Genomic DNA, 23269 nt, shown 5'->3' with positions numbered 1-23269 from the left:
TGCACTCTACCATACACAACTTGTTTGCATTTCGATGGACAAGAATCATTTGAATTATTAGCTTTCCACAACTTAGAGGGTATAAAACAGCAAATAGACAGTGAAGAACAGAGATAACCTTGATAGGGAAGTTAGGCAGGACATCCATCTGTCTTTTTTTCTCCCTTTTAAAGCCTTTCCCAGTACCTCCTTGGCCTGTCTACTAACGACCATGCCTAAAACTCTCCCTTTTGCTCTGCGGTGTTACCTCAAATTCTCCTACACCTGACTACTCTTTCTCAGCAGAAGTAGGCTCTTCCTCTATCTGTCCCTTAAATGCAGGTAGTATCCAGTGTATTGTCTTGGACACTCTTCTCCCTCTACTCAGGCTTTTGAAGTTAATCTCATCTATTCTTTTGTCTTTAAGTCACTAGAGTTACACTGATGACTCTCAACTTTCTATCTCCAGCATAGCTTCCTTCAGAGTTGCAGGCCCTACATTGTAAAAATAGTTTCCCAGAACCTCAAATACAACATGCTTTACCTATAAATCCACCTTTTCTTCCTTGGATAAAGTCACCTTTTATCCGCTTCGTGTCGTGAAGTCGTGAAGTCACTCAGTCGTGTCCGACTCTTTGTGACCCCATGGACTGTAGTCCACCAGGCTCCTCCATCCATGGAATTTTCTAGGCAAGAGTACTGGAGTGGGTTGCCATTTTTATCCACTTACTTAATCTAAAACCTTGGGAAGCAAGCTTATTTTTCCCCCTTCCTTCTGCCTCATATCCAATCAGTCACCAAGACCTGCAGATCCTGCTTCCTTGCTGATTCTGAGTCTTGCTCCCCATTCCCATTATGCTTGCCTTGGTTCAGGCTTTCTTCACTTGTCTGAATTAATATGGGAGACTTCCATCTGATCTTTCTGTCTCCAGCCTGATTCCATCTAATCCATATTTGACTTGGTTGCTAAAGAATCGTCTAAAATGCAAATCTGATGTGATACTCTTGTCCCTGAAGTCATCCCATGCACAGCTCCCTGTTAAGGTCAGAACAAAATTAAGCCCATTAACAAGTCAGTCGAGGGCTCCATGAACTGGCCCTCTCTGTTGAGCCTCATGTCTGGTTCAGTCCATTTCTAGGGTTTTAGAAGAACACTTGTGAGTCTACTTAGAGTTCCCCATCATGTGGGCCATGTCATTTCCTGCCTCCTTTAAATGGGTTCTCTCCTTGAAAGAGAGAGAGAGAACTCTCTTGTTCATCCCCCTTCGCCTTTTCTAAGCTAAGCCCTGGGCTTTGCCTCCTGCCTGGAGATTTTCTCACCTCCTGCACTGTCTTGATGTGGGTTCCTCATGAGTGCTCTTTTCCTGCCCCTATCTCTGGACCCAGAGCCACAGACAGGTTTGTGATTGTTGGCCTATCTCAGGAAAAACTCTGGCTCCCCTGCTTTTTTCTTTCTATGCACTTGGCACATTGGCTTGTCACTGTTTATTTGAGTGGCTTCCTCATGAGACCGGGAGCTCCTTGCAGGCAAGGACTAGGCTCCATATGCACCCCTTTCCCCACTCAACGTCTTCTTCCTACACAGTTTCTGAGGATGGCTAATCTCCTCTGAGGAGGTTTTGAAATCATGTAACTCACACTGGGACTTGAATCCATAGTCTTTTAACTGAGATCACACACCTCATCTCAGGACCTGTTGAAACTCAGGTTCTTGATGTCTCATCCCAGAAAGAGTTCATTGAGAGACAAGTGATAGGTAAGAAGTCAATCTGTGTAGAGAGAGTCATTTCAAAAGGTGAGAGGCCCCTAAATGCAGGAGACATAAGAGCTACGGATTTGATCCCTGTGTTGGAAAGATCCCCTGGAGGAGGGCATGGCAACTCACTCCAATGTTCTTGCCTGGAGAATCCCATGGACGGAAAAGCCTGGTGGGCAACAGTCCATAGGGTCGCAAAGAGTCAGACATGACTGAAATGACTTAGCACACACACAATTTCATAGGCTAATAATAGGTAGGAGGATTATTCCAACTATTTCAAGGAAGGGGCAGAGATTTCCAGGAATTGGGCCACTGCTCATGTTTTGATCTTTGATGGTCCTCCTGGTGATTGTCACGGTGCTTGTGGGTGTATCACTTAGCATGCTAATGTATTACAATGAGCATGTAATGAGGCTCTAGGTCCATTGGAAGTCAAATCTTCTACCATCTTGGACCTAGTTGGTTCCAACCTGTTTTTGTCATTGTTTTGTGACTATGTCATTCTCCCAAAAATTGTGCCCTGCCCCCTTCCCTCCTGTCTCAAATTCAGCCAATATGTAACATCTATGTATAGTTCCTCTGCCCTATATAGAATCTCAAGGCAGAACAAGAATTGCAGGAAGCCAATAGTAAGTGGCAGAAAAGAACCTGTGATGAATTGATTTGGATCTCTAGTTTCATTTTTTACACCCATTCATTGTTTCATTCAGTGCCTCAGTGCTAAGTCTCTGGGTAAGTAAGGTAAAGGTAAGTAAGTAAAGCTTTCTGCCCTTCAGAAATGTGCAGTCAAATAGCAGAGACCTGTATGCATGCAAATGTAATTTGTGACGTAACTGCTAGATACCAGGAATCTGAACACAGTGCCACCTTAGCAGAAAGAAGACAGCCATTGCTTGTAGCTGTTGGGAGTTCAGAGTGAGAACTGCTGCCCTCTGACAGGGACTGGAAGTATGAGAAAGGCTGCTTTTTCAAAAGCAGAAAGGCATTCCAGGCAGAAGCAAGTGACCCGACAAAGATAGAAGCTCTTGGTATCGTTTTTCCTGGGATCAGCCAACAGTCAAAACTTGTCTGTGGACTGGATGCAGATGGGCATACGGGTGCAAACCGGTGTTTGGAGATTCTCCCAGACCTATCCCCACGCGCCCTTGACCTCTCGGACACCCGGTGCAGCCACCCACGCCGGGATAGGGACTCTAGGCTCCCGGAGCGGTGGGGGCGGGCGGCGCTGCGGACCCGGCGGGCACCGCGGGGCTGCCTCTGCTCGCCGGCAGCCGGGGCCTCCTCCGTGCGCCTCTCCACGCCTGGTTTATTATGCACGAGGCAGGCAATTTGCCTTCCGCCCCGGGGACCCATCTCGGAGACAAGAAGGTAGTTTGTTCTCTGTAATGGCTTCTGCTGGAGTGTGGCGGGGCCGAGGCGCGAGGCGGGAGCAGGGAGTTCGGGCGGGCGGGGAGCCGGGAGTAGGGAGCAGGGAACGGGGAGAGGAGAGCGCGGTGCGCAGGGCGCCTCCCAGCGGCCACTCGGAGCCCGAAGCCAGAGCGGAGGAAGCCAACTCGTTTTCTCTACCCTTCTTTCTGCTGCCTTTTTTGCCTCTTAAGCGGTTTCCTTTGTTTCTTCCATTTCCCTCTGTCTTTCGGCTTCATATTCTTTGAGCCTCACTTAGTGTTTCCTTCCCTCTCCGTCGATTCCTCCCTATCACCAGAGACGAGAGGGGTAAGAGGAATACAGGGATAATTAAAACAGTCATCTCTCCCCGCGTGGAATTCAGGCTCGCAGGGAAATTTGGCTCACTCCTTTCCTGGTCTCGGCCACCTCTGCCTCTCTTTTCCCCTTTGGCATATTCCTTTTCAGTTTCTTAGCCAATTCTATTCTCTGTCCCTATGCCCACAGGAAGACACCCTCAGTACCTTGCCTATCATTTCCAGGGGGTGAAAAATCAAGATTGATCCCAAGGAACTCCCCTGGTGTTCCAGTGACTAAGACTGGGGCTCCCAATGCAGGAGTCCCAGGTTCAATCCTTGGTCAGAGAACTAGATCCCACATAGTGCAACTAAATTTGTGTGCTGCAACTAAAGATTCCGAATGCCAGAGCAAAGATCTGGAGTGCCCCAAACTAAGACCCCATGCAGCCAAAAAAAAAAAAAGGACTGATTCCAAGAATGAGCATTTCCTTCTCATTCACCTGAAGTGTTTCCTTCCTGAAGCCAAAAGCCTTCTAGGACAGAGAGAGAGAGACAGAGAGTAAGGAGAGATTGAAATTTAGAGACTGCCAGGCTGGTATCTCTTGGGATTATCTTCTCCCAGTGAGGGTTGACTAAATCAGCCACTTGACCATCTTCTCAACTGTAAGTTTCATTCACAAGTCTCAGAAAGAAGGTGGAAGTTGTGTGTCTCTTTAAGAATTATTCCCCGAGATTTCATCACCCCCAACCTCTTTACTGCGCCGTCAATACCACCAGTTCAGGCAATGGAACTTGTGTCCACGGAGGCATCTGCATAGCAGGATATGAGCGCTGAGTGAGCATCGAGTGCTTGCTGTTTAATTCAGGTGGATGAGCTGTGTGCTCCTGATCCTTTCCTCCTCTCTGAACCTCAGTTCTCTCATCTGTAAAAGTAAAAAGGTTGCATTGGATGGGCTCGGAAATCCACAAACTGTGCTAATCCATGACTCTGTGTTAGAGGTAGAGACTGTCCCTAATATCCCAGGCAGGAGACTGTCTTCTACGGTCATAGATTCAGGAAGGTTCTCTGTACAAGGGGAGCCTGTGAATGGAAGGGAGTGTCAGGGTAGGCAGGGGCAGGGAAGAAGGAGCAGGAGTCATTTGGGGCAGATGTGTCTGAAGGAAGCAGGGAATGAGGAGCTGGGCTGGGATGCAAGTGTAGCCTCAGGAAGAGAGTGTGGGGACTGGGAAGGTTGGAAAGTGAAGGGGTGGGGGTTGAAGCCCGGAGCTTGAGGACACATCAGGTGATGTCTTCAGTGTGGAGGAAGTTAAAAGGCTCTCAGGGAGTGAGGAGGGAGTGGCAGGAGGAGCCAGAAGGGCCCCAGCAGGCCTGGAGGAAGAGAACAAGAGAGGGCCCGGACCAGGGGTTGAGCAGGGACAGTGGTTTATGAGCTTCAAGGACATGTGACTTGGAGAGTGAGGAGGAGCTGTGTTGTGGGGGATCTGAACCTTCCTGCTGAATACCTTCCAAGCCCGCTGTCATCTGAAGACCCTGTCCCCTGAGGTTTACTGGACTTTCTTATTCCAAAGAACTTGTGGGTTTATGCCCAAGGGGTCTCCTCCTCCTTCTCAGGAAAAGATAAATGGTTTCTTGTGGAAAGGCAGGAAGACCCTGGGTGTGTGTGTTTGTGTGGGGCAGGTATATGTACCGCAAGGTCTGTGTAGGGAATGGGGATGCACGTATGGACTGGGGTGTGCCTGGATTAGGGCGTAGATGTGTGTGTGTGTCCACACGCGCCCACAGGAATGGGCATGCTGCTGGGGCTGTGTGGGGCTTAAGAGCACCTGCCAGAGCCCAGCCACAGCTCTAGGAAAAGAGGGAGGGGCCAAGGGAAGGTTGAGAACCCGAGAGGAGTGATATAAATGGAGCAGGCCCAGGCTGCATGGCGGAAGGAGAATGAATGGGCCTGACAAGGAGGAGGAACCTTTCCTCAGTTACCGATCTTATGAAAGAGAACAAAGGAACAGGGAGGGGGCACAGCACAGAGACAGAGAGGAGCCAAATGGAGGAGGAGGACGGTGGGGGGGGGGGGAGAATGACAAAGCTTGTTGGAGACTGATCCGAGAAGGCGAGGCCCATTCAGCTCAGTAATACTCGTGTACCTGCCCTGGGCACTGTGAGGCTGGGCAGGGAAAAGGCGGTTCCAGCCTTTCAGGTGATGGAAGATGCAACCACAGGTAATTCCACTATGACATGGGGTGGGGGAAGCTGCTAACCTCACCTGGGATTTCAGAGGAGGCTCTAGGGAAGAACGAGCAACACACTGAGATACAATATATAGATACAGCAAAAGGAAGAGTGTGGCAGGCTCTGTGCTGAAGAACGTGGTCTAAGAGAGAACTATCGATCACAGAAGCCTCTTCATTGGAGCTCTCCCTGCCCCTCGATGAAGGACATCAATCACTCTGTCTTGGTGGGCTGCCCAATATGCCGCACATATTCTGCTCTGCTCTTTGGTGATACAGACCAGTCTATGTCACACTCGGTGCCAGACATTCCATTGATGCTCAATAGATGCCTCACGAATAAATGACCGAACAAGGGACAATATTTTGTTTTTAGTTTCATTGATGAGGGAGTCAAAGCTGTCCCTCAGCTTTGGAAGAACTGAAAACTAAATTCTTTGTAGATTCCCTGGGCTTAAACAGTCCGTTTTTCTCTTTCTTAAAAAAGAAAAAAAAAGTATGTTCATAGGTTTGATTTATTTTTATTAGCTTTCATGCTGGTCAACGTAAAATAATTATAAGAATACAGTGAAATCACCACCATTTTATTTATTTATTTAAAGTTTAGAAAGTTCATAGGCTATATACATTATCTTCCACGTTTTCTCCTGGGAACATTAAAAAATAAAATCCTGTCATGCAACAGAAAAAGTTTTAATCGAAAGAGGAAGGAAAAAGGGGAAGATAGGGGAAGGAAAAGGGGGAGGATAGTGGGTGTGGGGAGAATGCAGGCAGGAGTCTGGGAGACGGGGAGACCCTCCCCCTATCGGTGAGAAACTGCAATTCCCACCAGCTCCCAGAGCAGAACCAGGGGCGCCAGTTGGGACCCCTCCAGGCTCTGGGCGGCTTCTCCTCTAGAGGGCGCAGCAGAGCACCTTGTGTCGGGTCCGCACGGCCCCTGGGGGTCTGGCATGTGGCCTCTCATAGAGCAACTAGCTTTGGACGAGGCGCGGGGAGCGCACTGTCTCTGCGTCTGTCATCGCCTAAGAGAGCCACGACACAGTCCAGAGAAGCCTTTGCGCTTCAGCCAGGGCTCGCCCCAGTCCCTCCCGGCTCCACTGTCCGCCCAGCTGTGGATGAGTAATGGGTCAGCCGCGCTCAGCATCGCCCCCTCCCGCTCTTCCACGCCCCCTGTCCCCGCCCCGTCTCCTCCTTCCCTCCACCACACGCAGCGTCTGGAGGTTGCCATACTCGGAGAAGGGTAAGGCCGAGCACAATTTGTCTCTGTGTAATTATCTGTCAGGTACAGCTTGTGAAGCCTCGGCCACCTCCCCCCAACCCTGCAAGAAAATAAATTACACGCATGCACTTGGAGACACGGATGGCACATGCTGCCCTGCACCCCGCAGCGGGCTCATCTCTGGGAGCAACGCGCTGCTCAGGCGAGCCCAGGACTGCTGATACCTGCACTGCGGCCGGACACCCATCCTCCGTCCTCCCAGCCCTGACACGTCTGCTTTCATCTTTTTCAGCCCGAGTGCTTCGCCTGGAGAGAAGGGGAAGAGCCATTTGGCTGCTAAGAAGTCATGGATGCTGAGAGAGAAGGAAAACAAATTCTTAGCCGTTTCTGATAAGAGGAGTTGGAGATGAGAGAATGGCCTGAAAGTTGCCTATAATTTCTAGAATAGACTGTAAGGCAACCGCGATGCAATGACTGAGTCTCTTCTCTGTGACCAGTGATGGTGGCCAGTGTACAGTCAGTGGATCTGGGGCCCATGCTGAGCTCTTTACACACGTTGTTTCATGGAGCACCACCAGGAAACCCTGTGGGATGGGTGTTTTTTGTTCCCCCTGCGGAGATGAGGACTCGGAGACTCAGAGAAGTTGAGTGACCAGCCCTCAGTCACACAGCTGGTTGTGCCTGACTTGAGGCCAAGCTCTTCACTATTATGGGGTGGGGCTCCGCGGAGCTTTAGCCCTTGAAGGCAGAGGGCAGGAGATGGGCTGTTGTGCATTTCTTGTGTGAGCTTCTGTTTCTTCCTCTTTAAAATATGCACAATACGGTCATCTTCTCTGAATTCTTGTAACGGTTAAACAAGATAGCAAGTCAGTGTAGGAGAAAGGAGATACCACACTCTTCTGCCCTCTCTCCACTGTCTTTCTCTATGCAGGGAGCTTGGTGCTATGAGCCTGGTTGGACACAGACATCCTTGAGGACTCAGAGGAGCATTTGGGGTCAGGGGGCCTGATCCTTTCTGTGTGCAGGACTCCACTGGCAGTCTGGTGAAGCCGATGTTCCCAAATGCATACACTGAAACACCTAAGATTATGAAGGAAGCCAATTGTACTGAAATACTGTTATCGAAAGAGTTAAAAAAAAAAAAAAACCACACCAAATTTCTGACAGAGTAATCTACCACTTTCTTTAACAAGGCATTCAATAACCAGATCTAGCAGCAGATCTAATAACTACCATAATTTCCAAGTTGTGATGAGTGCAAATAATATTTCAAGAGACCTGCAGCAACTGAGAGAATGTGAAGGCATCTTGATTTCAGTTATGACAGAAGCACAGGCACTGCTAATCCTACTGGGGCTCGTAGTGGAGAAATACTAAATTCACTTAGAGGTTAGTGAGATGTATCACCCTCTCCAGTTTGTTCCCAGAACCCATCGCCCCCTAAAATCTATCCATGGATCCAGGTTAAGAGTAGAAGTGACTGGCTGAAATACATGTTAGTGTGAATTACAAAGTACAATTTAAGGGTAGACAATTGGGGAGACAGGCCTTCCCTGGTGGCTCAGATGGTAAAGAATCTGCCTGCAATGTGGGAGACCTGGCTTCAATCCTTGGGTTGGGAAGATCCCCTGGAGAAGGGAATGGCTACCCACTCCAGTATTCTGGCCTGGACAATTCCATGGACAGAGGAACTTGGCAGGTTACAGTCCTTGAGGTCTCAAAGAGTTGGGCACGACTGAACAACTTTCACTTTACAATGGGGGAGATCAAATGAAGCCTTCCTTCAGACAGAGAGGTCTGGCAGCACTTGGGCCTTCCTTTGCCTTATGTTTATACACGGAATAAAGGTATACTTGGGAATATACAAGGTGTATCTATGAATGAAGCAACCAAGGAGTAGGGTGGTTCAGGGATCTGCTTGAGTGCCCTGAGGAATAAATAGAAGTTAGCTTAAAGTCTTCAGTGTCCCAGATTCTGGTCCTAGGTGGTCTCCACCTCACTGTGGCCCCTTTCCCATCTGCCTTCTGTTGGGCTCTGCTGCCACCTCGCCTCCACACTGCCCTGTGCCCTCAGCTGCCACATGGCTTGTGTGGCTCCACATGGCTCAGTGCTGCACAGCCGTGGGCTGTGAGGAAACTGCCCTGGAGAGTTTGGGCTGGGTGCTAGGAGGGAGTCGGGCTCAGAACAGTGGTGGCAGGTCCTTAAAACTGAAGAGTAAGGCCATTTTACATTTTAAGAAAAAGCCACCTGTATTTACTGGAGGTTGAGGAAGTGGGAGCCAGGAGCCCTCAGGCTGGATAAAGTTGGCCTTGCAAAGAGGTTGGTGATGGAGCTGCCCACATGCCATGTCTGAGATGTGAGATGGAGGTGGTGATTCCTTCACCACCCCAGTCTTCTGAGGCTTCACAGTGGAGAGAATGCAAACCTTGGACTCAGAGGGTCCGGCTGTACCCCTGCCTTACTTTGAAATCTTGAGCAAGTGACTTCACTTCTTTGGGCCTGTTTTCTAACTATGAAAGAAGATGAATGAGAATGTCTTCCTCTCTTCTCAGGAGGAGTTGGGGGAATGTGACCAAAACCACTTTGTAAGCTATAAAGTGTTGCTGCTGCTGCTGCTAAGTTGCTTCAGTCGTGTCCGACTCCGTGTGACCCCATAGACAGCAGCCCATCAGGCTCCCCGTCCCTGGGATTCTCCGGGCAAGAACACTGTAGTGGGTGTTACTTAGGTGTTAATTCTTATTAACAGGAAAGTGCGGTTCTCCTCAGGTCACATTTGTATGGTTGTCTTCTAGATCCATCTTATTTGGACTGAGCTTTAATTAAATCAGGAGACCCAGAAAACTCTAAGGAACTTGATCTTGCTCAGTCACCGGCCCTTTCTGATCCAAGTCAAGCATATATATATTTGGCACACAGTCAAAAAGACTTACATATCTATATACATAGATCTATATATATCTATATATATACATATGTATATATATCTCTCTCTCTATATATACATAGATCTATCTATCTATATATATCATGCATGTGTGTTAAGTCACTTCAGTTGTGTTTGACTCTTTACAACCCCATGGACTATATAGCCTGTCAGGCTTCTCTGTCCATGGGATTCTCCAGGAAAGAATACTGGAGTGGGTTGCCATGCCCTTCTCCAGGGGATATTCGCAAACCAGGGATGGAACCCGTGCCTCTTATGTCACCTGCATTGGCAGGCGGGTTATTTACCACTAGCGTCACCTGGATTTACCTATTTGGCTTTTCCTAAGATATAAAATTATTAAAGAGTTTATAGCACCTCAGACTTCACAAAGATTCTTTACATCATTCTCCTTCGAGCCTCATAATCCTATGAGATGGTTATGCTTTTTTCTTCTTTACTGATGAGGAAACGGGCTCACTTATACAGGGAATTAGTGGCCAGGTGAGTCTAGCAATCCATTTTATGACTCCTAGCATTTGTTTTCATTGACATTAAGACAGGCTTATGGAGCCAGCAGTGACAAGTTGGGGACTTTGGGAAGGTCATGTACACATTGCTATATTTATAATCTATAACCAACAAAGAGCTACTGTATAGAACATGGAACTCTGCTTAATGTTAGGTACCAGCCTGGATGGGAGGGGAACTTGGGGGAGAATGGATACATGAATATGTGTGGCTCAGTCCCTTCGCTGTTCACCTGAAACTGTCTCAACATTGTTAATCGGGTATACCCCAACAACATGTTTTGCATGTTAGATAAATAAATAAAACGCTAAAAAAAAAAAAAAAAGAGGATGGGGACTGGGGAGGTAATACGACTTTTGAAACCTTTACTTGAAAACAGATCACTGGGACTCTTCAGGGTTGTTTCAAATATCATCCACAGGGTTTATCATCCCTGTTGCCAAGTCAGCTGCCATTACTGGTTGTTGGAGAATGTCACAGATGTTTCAGGGGCTTCCCTTGTGGCTCAGCAGATAAAGAATCTGCATGCAATGCGAGAGACCTGGGTTTGACCTCTGGGTTGGGAAGATCCCCTGGAGAAGGGAAAGGCTACCCACTCCAGTATTCTAACTTGGAGAATTCCATGCATGGACTGTATAGTCCATGGGGTCCCAGGGTTGGGCATGACTGAGCAACTATGACTTTTCTGGCAGGTCAGCTCCCCTTACTAGTTGTTGGAGGAATGTCACAGAGGTTTCAGGGAGATACTCTCTGAAGGGAGGCATTCTCTGAAGTAACTTTTTCTGCTCTGAAAGCACCAAGCTTATTTTTCTTCCTGAGTGGGCTCTGCTGTTCTACTTGTGGGGGCATGCTGCCCTCAGGTGGTGACAGCGGTGAACTGCAGATGCACAGAGGTTTCTGGGCCCTCGCTGTGGCACAAGGCAATCTGGTAGACTTGTCACTGTTTGCTGACCTTGGTATGGGGATCTGCCTCAGGCATGCAAAGGGACTTTGTGCCTGCAGACACTGGCTTCCAGTAGCATAGCATCTTCATACTCCACTATGCTTCATCCCCCAGACTCTAGGGTCTCTGAAGTGAAACTGTGGAAGTGTTAGTCATGTCCGACTCTTTGCGAGCCCCTGGAGCCCACCAGGCTCCACTGTCCATGGAATTCTCCTAGCAAGAATATTGGAGTGGGTAGCTATTTTCTTCTTCAGGGGATCTTCCTGACCCAGGGATCGAATGTGGGTCTCCCACATCGCAGGCAGCTTCTTTACCTTCCCAGGGAAAGCCAAGAACAGATCTGAGGGGAGGTTGGAGAGGCCATTGTTCAAGAAACACAATACCAGGAGACCTTGAGCAGTTGTTTTGCATTTTATCTGGAATAACTTTTTTAAGTTTCAAACTATGCTGTGAGATAATATGCCCATTTTGCAGATAAGGAAATGAAGACCTAGAGAGTTTAAATTCCTACTTCTCAAACTTTTTAGTTTCATTATCCTCTTACACTTTTAAGAAGTATGGAGAACCCCAAGGAACTTTTCTTTATGTAGGTTATATTTATCCATGTTTGCAATATTAGAAATTAACACTGAACTTTAACAAGAACTTATTGATTCATATAAAATAACAACAAACTTATGTTAACACAGATAAATTCTAGAAAGGAGGAAGAAGAGTACTGTTTCACAGTTTTGCAAATCTCTCTAACTCTTGACTTACTAGAAGACATGTCATGTACCCTTTCAAAAACTCATGAGGGAATGAGAATGAAAAAAAATAAGAATTTACTGTTTCTATGAAAATAGTTTCAATCTTTCAATTTCCTGAAAAGGTCTTGGGGGAGCCCCAGGGATCCCAGGATCATACTTTGAGAGCCACTGGCTTAAATAATTTGCCTGTGGATGCATAGCTAGTGTGAAGTGGTGAAACTAAGATTTCACCCTACACTTGTCTGATCTTACCTGCTCTGGCTTCTCTTCCACACTCACTCTTTCCCTCATTTCCCCTCTGGGCATCAGGGGCCTCTTCTGTAAAATGACAGTGGGGTTCTGGATGGCCTAAGGCCCTTCTGACGCTGACGCTTGATGGTTCAGTCCAGACGGTGGCAACTCTGATTCCCAGGCTGCAGCTGGTTTAGGAATCCCCAGTGTTTGAGCTTCAGTCAGCTGGAACAGTTAGAGCACCTAATGGACTGGAGAAAGAGCAGTGGGAGGGGAGGGGAGGCCTACTCCCACCCACACATCCTCCTGAAAAGACAGCTCCGAGAGTTTAAACTTTTCCAAGGAAACAGACGTCTCACCCCACCCCCAGCTTGTAGCATCATCTGTGTCAGGCCCTGACACAGTCACTCAGCTCTCAGGGCCAGGAGAATGGGGAGAGGCAGAGGTCCTCACCTCTATGGCCTGCTTTTAGACCAAGTCCTAGGATGTACCTCTCTGGATTCCACTCTCCCTTAAAAACTATTGAGCAGAGAAAGGTTTACAAAAGGGCATTTCAGGTGGAAGGAATAGAATGAGCAAAGTCACAAAAACAGGAAAGTACCAGAAATTTCATAGAGTTTTGTCCCTCAGCTGGCATTTTTACTGGTCTTCCCACTCAGTCTCTCCTCCCATTTGCCTGATGCATTGACTATGTCAGAGTAATCTTGTTTAATGCTTATTTCACTTGTCACTCCCCTTGTCAAACATCTTCACTGGGTCCCCTTTAGTTGAAATCCAGCACTCTCATCTGGCATTCAAGGCCCTTTCCCACTGACTGGTACTCTATTCTAGACCTGATTTCCCGTTGCTTCCCTACATGCATTGTTTGGTTGACTCACTGTTCCTTATGTCTATCACATGCTCCTTCCCACTCCTAAATCCAAGCCATATATTTTCCTAACAATTCTCTTGCTTCAGGGAGCCCCTCGCCCCCGATTGATTTAGCCCACAGGGGTTCCCCAGACTTCAGAATGCTTAAAGCATTCCATTAGTACCCTATCCCTGGCCTTTCTCAGAACCCGCCTGGCACTGTGATTGAGGAAGCCCTCAGTCACAACTGGCTCAGAAACTCCCTGCAGAAGGGAGCAGTGTCTTATCTTTTTCCACTACCTTTCCCCTCTGGTTCCTATTACCCACAAGGAAAGATTGATGGCAGGAGAATAAGGGGGTGACAGAGAATGAGATAGTTGGATGGCATCATCGACAATAGACATGAGTTTGAGCAAATTCTGGGAGACAGTGAATGACAGGGAACCCTGGCGTGCTGCAGTCCATGGGGTCGCAAAGAGTTGGACATGACTGAGCTACAGAACACCACGACCTCCTACACTATGCACTATGGTGGTTGGTATTTGTTGACTTCATCCCTACACGTGCAGGATCTGGAGTTGCAGACAGACCTCTCTGAAGGTGCTGGGGAGAAGCCAGAGGAGGTGACAACAGAGGAAGATGCAGGGCACAATATCAACTCATGCCAGTGGCAATTTGGAGCAAAGAGACTTCTGATAGGGAAAGAAGAGATGCCTCCGAGCAGGAGATGTCTTATTCCTCAATGAATGCAGAAGGCAGCAGGGAGAGGAAAGATAATCTGGCCCTGCTGTGAGACACTGGATAGAGAATTAGCCTGTTTAGGAGTTGAGCCTTACTCAACTTCCCACCTGTGGCCATAACGTCCTTTTCATAGTGTAGTTAAGCAGAAGAGAGAAACTGCTAAGAGCCAGCACATAATTGATGCCAAAAAAATTATGAAATCTCTAGCCCAGAAGATCTGGATAAGAGATTCCCATTGTCATAAATAACCTGATTATCGTCTCTTAGGCACTAACTTTCCAACTCTTATAGGGTAAAGGAGCGAGGCTCGCCCAGCCTAGGGGTTGCCACAGGGGCCAGGTTTGCTGACTCTCTGCTGCCATCAGGTGGCCATAAGCTCACAATGCAGTCCGATTGATTTGTCTGCATGTATCCAAATTCGGATAAAGCGGAAGAGATTTGGGTGCGTGAGAAGTTTGGAGAGGAGATCCTGGAGGGCAGAAGAAAATGGGAGAAAGGTGACTTCGAGTCTCTGGGGAGCATGGAGTGACCTGGCCCAGGAGTCTCGTAATCAGGCACAGCGCTGTTAATTCAAGGAACTTTAGAGGACTGAGCCATCCCCCTCACCATCATCCTGACTAGTATTGCCCACAGATGTGTGGTGAGATCCCGTCCCACAAACTTCTCCAGCTCCATACGGTTCCGTGGTCGTGCTCCAGAATCACCGTCTTTCTAGCCCATTCTTACAACAGGCCTGCTGATACAGGCCTTTGCATGCGCTGACCTCTGTCTAGAAGGCTGTGCCCCTCCGCCCACATCCGTCAGCGTCTAACTTTCGCTAGCTCCTCAGTTCTTAGCTCAGCTGGGAGTGACTTCCTCGGGTAAACCTTCCCCAGGCCACGTCAGTTTCCTTTGATACACACTCTCACAAAGCCATTTCTCTTCGGAGCACTGTTCTCAGTTGATAATGAAGCATTCATCCCTGTGAGTAGTTGGTTAACATCCATCCGGCACTGCTGTGTAGGCTCTCCTATCCCGAGCTCCCAGGTCTGGAGCCTGATACACGTCAAGAGCTTAGTAACCCTCTGCTGGATGAATAAAGGCATTGCGGGATAGGAGAGAAAGATCTGGAGGCAGTGAGGAGTGGTGAGGATCTTTCTGCCAACTCTGAGGCATGACTGACCTTTCGCGGACCGTCCCTGCCCCAAAAAGAGGTGCGTAAGAACCCCACGCACCTCATTTCCCACTCCACTCCATCCTACCTCACCCCCCACCTACTTCCCAAGCAGGCAAGGTGGACTAAGAAAAAGTTTGACAGTCGTCTTGAAGGGAAGGTTCGCCGCCTCCATATAGGGTCCGCTTTACCAGAGGGGAGAGGGATACGGCTTCCTTGGCCATGAGGCCTTAGGTCCTCTTGTGGGCCACCTGTAATCAGTCTCTGCTGAAGCTGGTCAACCCCCAAAACACACACCACCACTGCCAGGCACTGGAGGAAGCAGGTGTGAGGGAGGCGCATGTGGGCTCCCCTTGGGTCTGATAGCATAGTGACCTCTCCTCAGCAACGAGTGAGCAAGCTCCTTCATTTCTATGGGTTAAAGTGAAAGGGAATGAATGACCCATGGTTTGAGATCCAAAGTACACAACCCAGAAAGCGGGGGTTGTGTACTCAAGCCTAATTTTCTGAGGGTATGGATTTTTAAAACATTGTGCTTTAATTTATATTTCATTTGCAAAGGAAGTTAATGTGTTCCAAATTCAGAAAAGATTCTTAAAAATCAAACAAAAGTATGGCTTTAGAATATGCTATTTTAAAAATTTGCCAACCCACAAAGTTGGAGGATGGGGAAGAAAAGAGATAAAGCACTTGGTGCTTCAAACTGTTTTTTTTTGAGAGGAAATACTCTTTATTCCAACAATTAGGTGAGGAGGAGGGAGAATTTTACCTAGAATTCAGGGTAGGTGAGCCTTTCAAGGATCTTCTGGAACTGAGCTTCCACTATGGCTTTATTGTAGAGTTTGAGATGCTATGAGTTTCCAATAATTTCAATATCCAAGAGTCAACACATATCCAATTTTAAAAATTTGGGCTTTGTAAGTGATTGTTAATCCTCCATTTTTCCTTTTCATCTGTTAATGCAAAAATCAAAAGCCATTTATAATTTCAGTCTGGAAAGATCCACGGAGAGAAGACATTTAAACTCAGGAGTTGGAGAAGACAAAGAGCAGCAGAATGAATGTGAATTATAGCAGAAGTGGGTCATAGAGGAGGCGGCCAAGGGGAGCATCTGGCAGGGGGGATGCAGTGCCCGAAGCAGTTCTTCTTTTCCATGCTCTACCTTTAAGACAGCTTCTAAGTGGTCCGCCTCTTGGCCTCCAGGTCTTCACCTCAATGGAGTCTCCACCAAGAACCATAGGTCTTCAAGCCAGCAGTGTCGCCTCCTTTCTTTGGTCTGGTTCTCTGTTTTTGTTGCCTTTGTCTCTGGTTACCTTCCAGACTAGGATAAGTAATGTCACCAGAGTCATCAGGAGTGCAAAGAAGAAGAGGACTTTGACCAGGTAAGCAGGATCAGATAAGGTTGTGGTTAGTGTATGCTTGTCCCATAAGAATGCTGGAAGCTGTGGGGAAGACATAGGTTTCTCAAAGACAGCTGAGATATGTGGTAGAAACAGACTGCCCACACGACCAAGAAAACATGAGGAGAATTGGTCTTGCCCTTTGTAAGAGCTTAGGAACGAGTGTCAAACGGTTGAACTTGTTGCTCACATGGGGCCATTTTCCTTCCGATGTAACTGAACAGGCAGATCAGTTTGCTCAGCAAGGTTGAACAACTGCTTTCAAAGCAAGCACAGAACTGACATGTAGTTCAGCTGGCAAGACTTCTGAGTGGTAGGCGGGGCTTCTGAGGCTTTGTGATGTCACTTGAGGATAAGGTGAGGGTCTGACTGAAGGTTCCTGTCCAGAATGCTTTGTTCTCTGGGCACCACCTCCCTTCATGTCTGACCTCCAGAGTGAAATGGGAGCTCCCTAAGTGCCTGTGAAGTTGCCCCTTCAATCCTCTTTTATCTAAAAAGTTTTCATTTTGAAATTATTTTAGATACATAGGGATTTACGAAGATAATACAGAGAGGTTCCATGTGTCTTTCACCCAGTGTTCCCCAGGGTCCCCCAGTGGCTAATCTTTCATAACTATTGTACAAAATCAAAACCAGTAAATGGACTTAGAAACCAATGTGTGCCTATAGTATATGTGTGCATATAATATATGTATAGGCATTTTACCATGCAAGTAGATTCAACCCTGAAATCAAGATACAGAATGATTCCATCATCATGGAGATCCATTGGTGTTCACATTGTCAGTTGGAGATAAGTGTAGAAAACTCACCTCCCTTTAAGTCCCTTTACCACCTCCATTTACAATATAATTTTATTAAATATTTCTTCTACATTCTTTGAAATTAACATTTAGATAGTGTTATACTTTTCACTTTAATTTTCAAATGTAATTTAGAAAACACAAGAGGAAAAGGAAACTATTATTTTAACCCAAATTACTCCTTTTGGATAATTGACTCAACTTGGGTAATTTATATTGTTTGGTCTTCAAGTTCATTTGTTCATTGATTCTTTTCCTCCTTCCCTTCCATTCTGCTGTTAAGCTTATCCATTGAGTTTTTAATTTTGGCGATTATATTTTCTAGTTCTAAAATCTCCATTTGGTTCTTCTTTATATCTTTAGTTATTTCACTGAGATTTTCTATTTTAAAATTGTTTGTTGAGATATTTTTGTGATTCTTCAAAATCCTTGTCAGATTATTTCAATATCTGCATCATGTTGGTTTGGGCCTCTGCCAATTGTCTTTTAAAATTTAAGATGAGATTTTCTTGGTTCTTGGTATGATTTATGATCTTGGTTGCCTGCTGGACATTTTTGGTGTAATGAGACTCCGGATTGTGTTTAAATCTTCTGTTTTAGCAGGGTTCCTCTGACATCATGCTAGTTGTGGGTAAGGGGCATCACCTCACGAACACCGGGCAGGAATGAATGTCCAGGTTCTCCACTCAGACCCGTTTGTTCACCCAGAGGAGAGGGGAGAGGTCACTCCTTATTGCAGGGTGGATGTGGGATTTCACACTGGCCAGGCGGCCTCCTCTGACACCCTGGCAGAGAGGGGGAGGGGTGTCTTATTACTTCCTAAGGGGGAGCTCACTACCTCTGGGCAGGAATGAAAGCCCAGGCTCCCCATTCTCCTCTGATACTGCTCTGAGGAGGGATGGGGTGTGGGGAAGGGTACCTCATTATGGCCGGAGCCTAGGGTCTCCACCTCCCTGTAGGGTTGGAGATGGGACCATGATTTTTTTCCATGGTGTTTGGCTGGAGTAAGGCAGTGAGTGTCCAAAGGTTTTCTGTCTTGCTGAATTGCGTCTTTCCTTGTCCTTTGGCAAGCAGGCTTTGCTTGGGACTTCATTTTTACAGTGCCTGTTGACATTTCCAGGTTGTTTTCTAGCATCCAGTCCAGGATATATACGAGGCAAGAAAACCCAGGAACTCTTGTTATGTCAATCTTTGGGTTCCAAGAGCCCTCTCCAGTCTGCCACCTTCTTCCCACCTTTCAGATCTTCCTACGTTGGTTTTATGTAAAGTGTCCAGGATTTCCAGCTGTGCTTAGCAGGAAGAATAGGGAGAACTGAATTTACTCCTAGTGCATCTACCCTATCCTGGTCTAGAACCTCTTGATGCTATACCAAGATTCAGGCAGGTGATGGTAGAATGGGTACCAAAGGATGTGGAGGGCAAAGACAAAGGCTGGAGTCCAACCCTGGCACCTTCCAGCATGGGTGACCTTGGTTAGAGCACTTACTCTTTCTCACCCTCCATTTTCTCACTGGAAATGAAATTATAGTGATAATAACAAATTTACAGGTTTTTATGGGATTGCAATGAGCTGACAAATGCATAATAACTTTTCAAACCATAAAATTCCATACAGATGGAAGTTATTTTAAATATGAACTAGGAAGGAAGGGAAGTGAGGAAGGAGGTGTTTAGAGAATGTAAGGCAGTTAAAATTTTCTCAAGTTCATTCTCTCAACTCGTATAAACTTGCAAAGATCTATATATGAATTATCCCCCTTCCCCCAAGATATCTATGTTGATCACTTGGAACATGTGAATGCTACTGTATATGGCAAAAGATGTGATTTAATTAAGGATACTGAGAAGAATTTATACTGGATTATCCAAGTGGAAAGACAGAGCAGAGAAAGATGCAGACACAAGCCTAGGAACAAACCGAGAAAAGACAAGGGATGCGTTCTCATCTAGGGCCTCTGGAGGGAGCACGGTATTGACAATACCTTGATTTCAGCCTTATAGCCTCCAGAACTGTGAGAGAATAACTTTCTGTTGTTTTAAGTTTGTGGTAATTTGTTACAACAACTCCAGGAAATTAAGACAGGAACTTTACAGGTCATCTACTCCAATGCCTTCATCTAATAGGTGAGGAAAATGAGGCATGATAAAGGAAAGTGACCAAAGTCACACAGAATCTGCCTGCGGATGTAGGAGATGCAAGACAGTGGGTTGGATCCCTGGGTCAGAAAGATATCCTGGAGTAGAAAATAACACCCCACTCGTATTCTTGCCTGGAAAATTCCATAGACAGAGGAGCCTGGAGGCCAGTTTGAGCTCCTTTCAGTAACTCCAGAGGAAATAGTCCATGGGGCTGCAGAGAGTCGGACGGGACTGAGCGACTGAGCAACTATAAACAAGGTCACACAGTTATTGGCACAATAAGGACTGGAATTCTGGTTTCTCTTCTCCTAGTCCACCACAGCTAGTGGCTTGTGTCTTTTTTAAAAGAAGTTAATCTTCTTTATTGAGGTATAATTCACATACCATACAATTTACCCATTTAAAGTATATAGTTCATGGGTGTTCCCTGGTGGCCTAGTGGTTAGGATTCTGGGATTTCACTGCTCTGGCCTGGGTTCAACCCCTGGTTGGGGAACTGAGATACCACAAGTCGTGTGGCACAGCCAAAAAAAATAAACATACGGTTCAATTTTTTTTTTTTTGTAGATTCATGGGATTGTTCAAACATCATCACAATTTGATTTGAGAATATTTTCATCCCTCCTGAAAGAAATTCTGTATCCATTAGCATTCTTGCCCATGTCTGTTATCCTTCCTTGATTCAGGTATATTGGTCTTATCTCCCCAATCAGACTAGATTTCTCCGTCTCTTATCTTTTATACTCTTTTCTCCTTCTCTAGGCTGATGCTTTTTTGGGGTTGTGGTTTGATTGCTGACACTAACTCACTTCAGATGAGGTGCTGAGGAGTCTTTGTCGAAGCTCTGGACCTGGCAGTTTCTTTTATGTTCCCCGGTTATGTTGCTGACTTGTAGGAAATGACCGATCAATTCATCATTCTCTGAACCGACAGCCAAAGATAAGCAGGTTGAATTGTCCTTCATGTATTTTTGGAGAGGTAGGGCCCAGAAATGAGTCACAAAAGCCAGACAGTTTGAGCTCCTTCCAGGATTTCCAGGGGAAATTCCACTGTGTCACCCACTACAGTGTTGAGGAAGACTGGCCGGGCCACCATCTGATGACCTGAATGGTGACGTGTGGAAGCCTAAGGGGAAAAAAGAAGCAGAGTGTGGTATTGGGGAAACACTTTCTCCACATTCCTGATGTTTTCTCTCCTAGGACAGAAGCCTTTTACTGACACTCCTGGCATCTCTCTACTCAGCTTTCACTCCGTTTCTCCAGGTGCAGGGAGCAGCCACCTGGATCTGCTCCTTTCCATACATTTCAGAGAGGCACACCCCCACAAGTCAGAAATCTACAGTTTTCCATGGATAATTATGATGGGGTGGTGAGTCATCTAATTTTACTAATAAAGGAGTTTCCTGGAGGCCTGCTGGTTAGAACTCCGTGTTTTCAATGCTGTTGCCCAGGTTCAGTCTCCCGTCAGGGAACTGAGATCTGAAAAGCCATGCAGCACAAGTAAAAAAAAAAAAACAGCTTCATGTTAGGAAGCCCACGGTGGCTGCACACCTAAGCCATATCTTCCAGTATGGTCTTTATCTGTTTTAAAGGTGAGCGTTGCCATCTGCCTCATTTTTCTGTCTCACTGGTCCAGAACTTGGGTGGAGAAGAGAGACCCTTTTATGTATACAGGTGGGGAAAAGGGAGGTGTTATGCACTGACCACTTAGATCCTAACACATGTGTCTTCCATGAATTCTGGAGGTCCTGAGCTGTGATGGTGAATTTTCTGTGTCAGCTTGACTAGGCTAAGGGATGCCTGTATGTGTGTGTGCATCTCAGTGGCTCAGTCATGTTTAACTCTTGGAGGCCCCATGGACTGTAGCCCACCAGGCCTCTGTCCATGGAATTTTTCAGACAAGAATACTGGAACAAGTCGCCATTTTCTATTCCAAGGGATCTTCCCAACCCAGGGATGAAACCGTGTCCCCTGTGGCACTTGCAGTCGGCTGGAGGAATCTTTAGGATGCCTAAAACTGGAAGTCATTCAGTTGTGTCCGACTCTTTGTGACCCCATGGACTGGAATTTTCCAGGCTAGAATACTGGAGTGGGTAGCCTTTCCCTTCTCCAGGGGATCTTCCCAACTCAGGGATCAAACCCAGGTCTCTTGCATTGTGGGCAGATTTTTTATCAGCTGAGCCATCCTGGAAGCCCATGAACACTGAAGTGGGTAGCCTATCCCTTCTCCAGGGAATCTTCCCGACTCAGGAATCGAACTGGGGTCTCCTGCATTGCAGGCAGATTCTTTACCAACTGAGCTATCAGGGAAGCCTCTTAGGATGCCTAGATAAAAGTAAACAATTTTTCTGAGGAAGTCTGTGAGGGTGTTTCCAGAAAAGATTAAGATTTGAATGGGTAGACTAAATAAAGAAGATTGCTGTCACCAATGCAGGTGGACGCATCCAAGCCACTGACGGTCTGGAAAGAACAAAAAGGTGAAGGGAGAGAGAATTTACTCAGTTTAAGTTGGGGCATCAATCTTCACCTGTCTGTGGTCATCAGTGCTTCTAGTTCTCAGGTTTTTGGACTTGGGCTGCATGAAACTGCCAGCTTCCCTGGATTAAACCCATCCAGCTTGCAGATGGCAGATCAACAGACTTCTTGGCTTCTGTCATCCAGTGAACCAATTCCTATAGCACATGCACTCACACACACACAGACACACACACTCCTGCTGGTTCTGTTTCTCTGGACACCCCTGACTACTATATGAATCTTTTCACCTAGATGATGGTAACAGAATCTCAAGAGCTTCCCAGCTTCCAGAGCCTCTCCTGCCCTGTTTACAGAGAGCATTTAGTTTAAATTTTTTATGCAGAGCATTTAGCTTAAATTTCTAATATGAAGGACAGGAAATTAAAGTTCACTGAGCCTCTGTTAAGACACTATCCTTGGTGCTTTGATGTGTTATTTTATTTAAAACAATAACTCTGAGAGACAGTAATAGCAATAATTTATTGTATTATTTCTTTACATAGCTTCTGGGCTAAGTGCTTTACCTGTATGAGCTGGCTTCATCCTCTCAGGCAACTGAAGCACAAAGAGATTGTGTAATTTGCTCAAGGTCATGCAGAAATTAATTCCAGAACCAGGCATTTAAACAAAACAAAACAAAACAAAACCCCAACATAGTGTTTCTTTTTTTAAAATTCCAAGTCTCTTTCTATTGTAGTGCTGTTATTACATCTTTTAGAATCCTAGGGAAATTCTTACTTTATCTTGTATGGGTGCTAACTTGGGACTTGTAATATCCTCTGCTGATTACCTGCTCAATCAGCTCAGCCAGTATTTAAGGAGGGAAACTTGATCCCAACATGCCACCTTGCACTCCCATATTCTTTTCTACCTGTGAAGAATCCTTCTTTCCACCTGCAACACCTCCTATTCTGTTCTTTTTTTTTTTTTTTTTTTTTTTAATGTTTATTTTGGTTTATTTGGCTGCCCTGGGTCTTAGTTGTGGTGTGTGGATCCCCGCCCCCCTTCTGTTCTTTAAGCTCACTCCTTTCAGGCCTTTGTGCAGAAGTCTTCATTGTTGGGAGTTGCGAAGCCTTACCAACCATCTTGATCACCTTAAATCAATATTCTCCCGGTCCTTTAAGTTTGTTAATTTCTTTTTTCATCAGTTCATTTATTTTCTCATTCCCCAATATTTATTGAGCATCTGTTTTGCAAAAGAGGCTAAGCCAGAAGCTCTGGGAGAAACAATGATCAGTCAGAAGTGAAATTTTGGGGAGCTTACATGACTGCATGTCGGGGGGCTTGTCAGGCTGAAGCGGTGACAAAACAATGGTCCTTCACTGGTGTAGGCACACTTAAAGGAATAAAGGAGAAACACAAATATGAATTGAGTGATATATTAAAATTTTTTGTCATTATCTCACTTAATGTCCAGGACCCACAA

The 23269-nt window shown here is 46.3% G+C and overlaps 1 protein-coding gene and 1 long non-coding RNA gene across 2 annotated transcripts; one reads left to right on the top strand and one right to left on the bottom strand.

Moving 5' to 3' along the window:
- Window positions 1-2367: 2367 nt before the first annotated feature.
- Window positions 2368-8333, top strand: LOC133238913 (uncharacterized). The gene is made up of 2 exons (XR_009733673.1): window positions 2368-3106; window positions 7158-8333. It is a non-coding gene; the product is annotated as an uncharacterized LOC133238913 (long non-coding RNA).
- Window positions 8334-16133: 7800 nt separating this feature from the next.
- On the bottom strand, window positions 16134-16540 carry SMIM42 (small integral membrane protein 42). Its single transcript, XM_061413216.1, has one exon. The coding sequence runs from the start codon at window positions 16440-16442 to the stop codon at window positions 16230-16232; it is 213 nt and encodes a 70-aa protein (XP_061269200.1). The 5' UTR covers window positions 16443-16540; the 3' UTR covers window positions 16134-16229.
- Between the last annotated feature and the right edge of the window lie 6729 nt (window positions 16541-23269).

The sequence above is a fragment of the Bos javanicus genome, chromosome 3, assembly GCF_032452875.1.
Source record: "Bos javanicus breed banteng chromosome 3, ARS-OSU_banteng_1.0, whole genome shotgun sequence".
Taxonomy (NCBI): Eukaryota; Metazoa; Chordata; class Mammalia; order Artiodactyla; family Bovidae; genus Bos; species Bos javanicus.
This window is presented reverse-complemented; position numbering and strand designations above follow the sequence as displayed.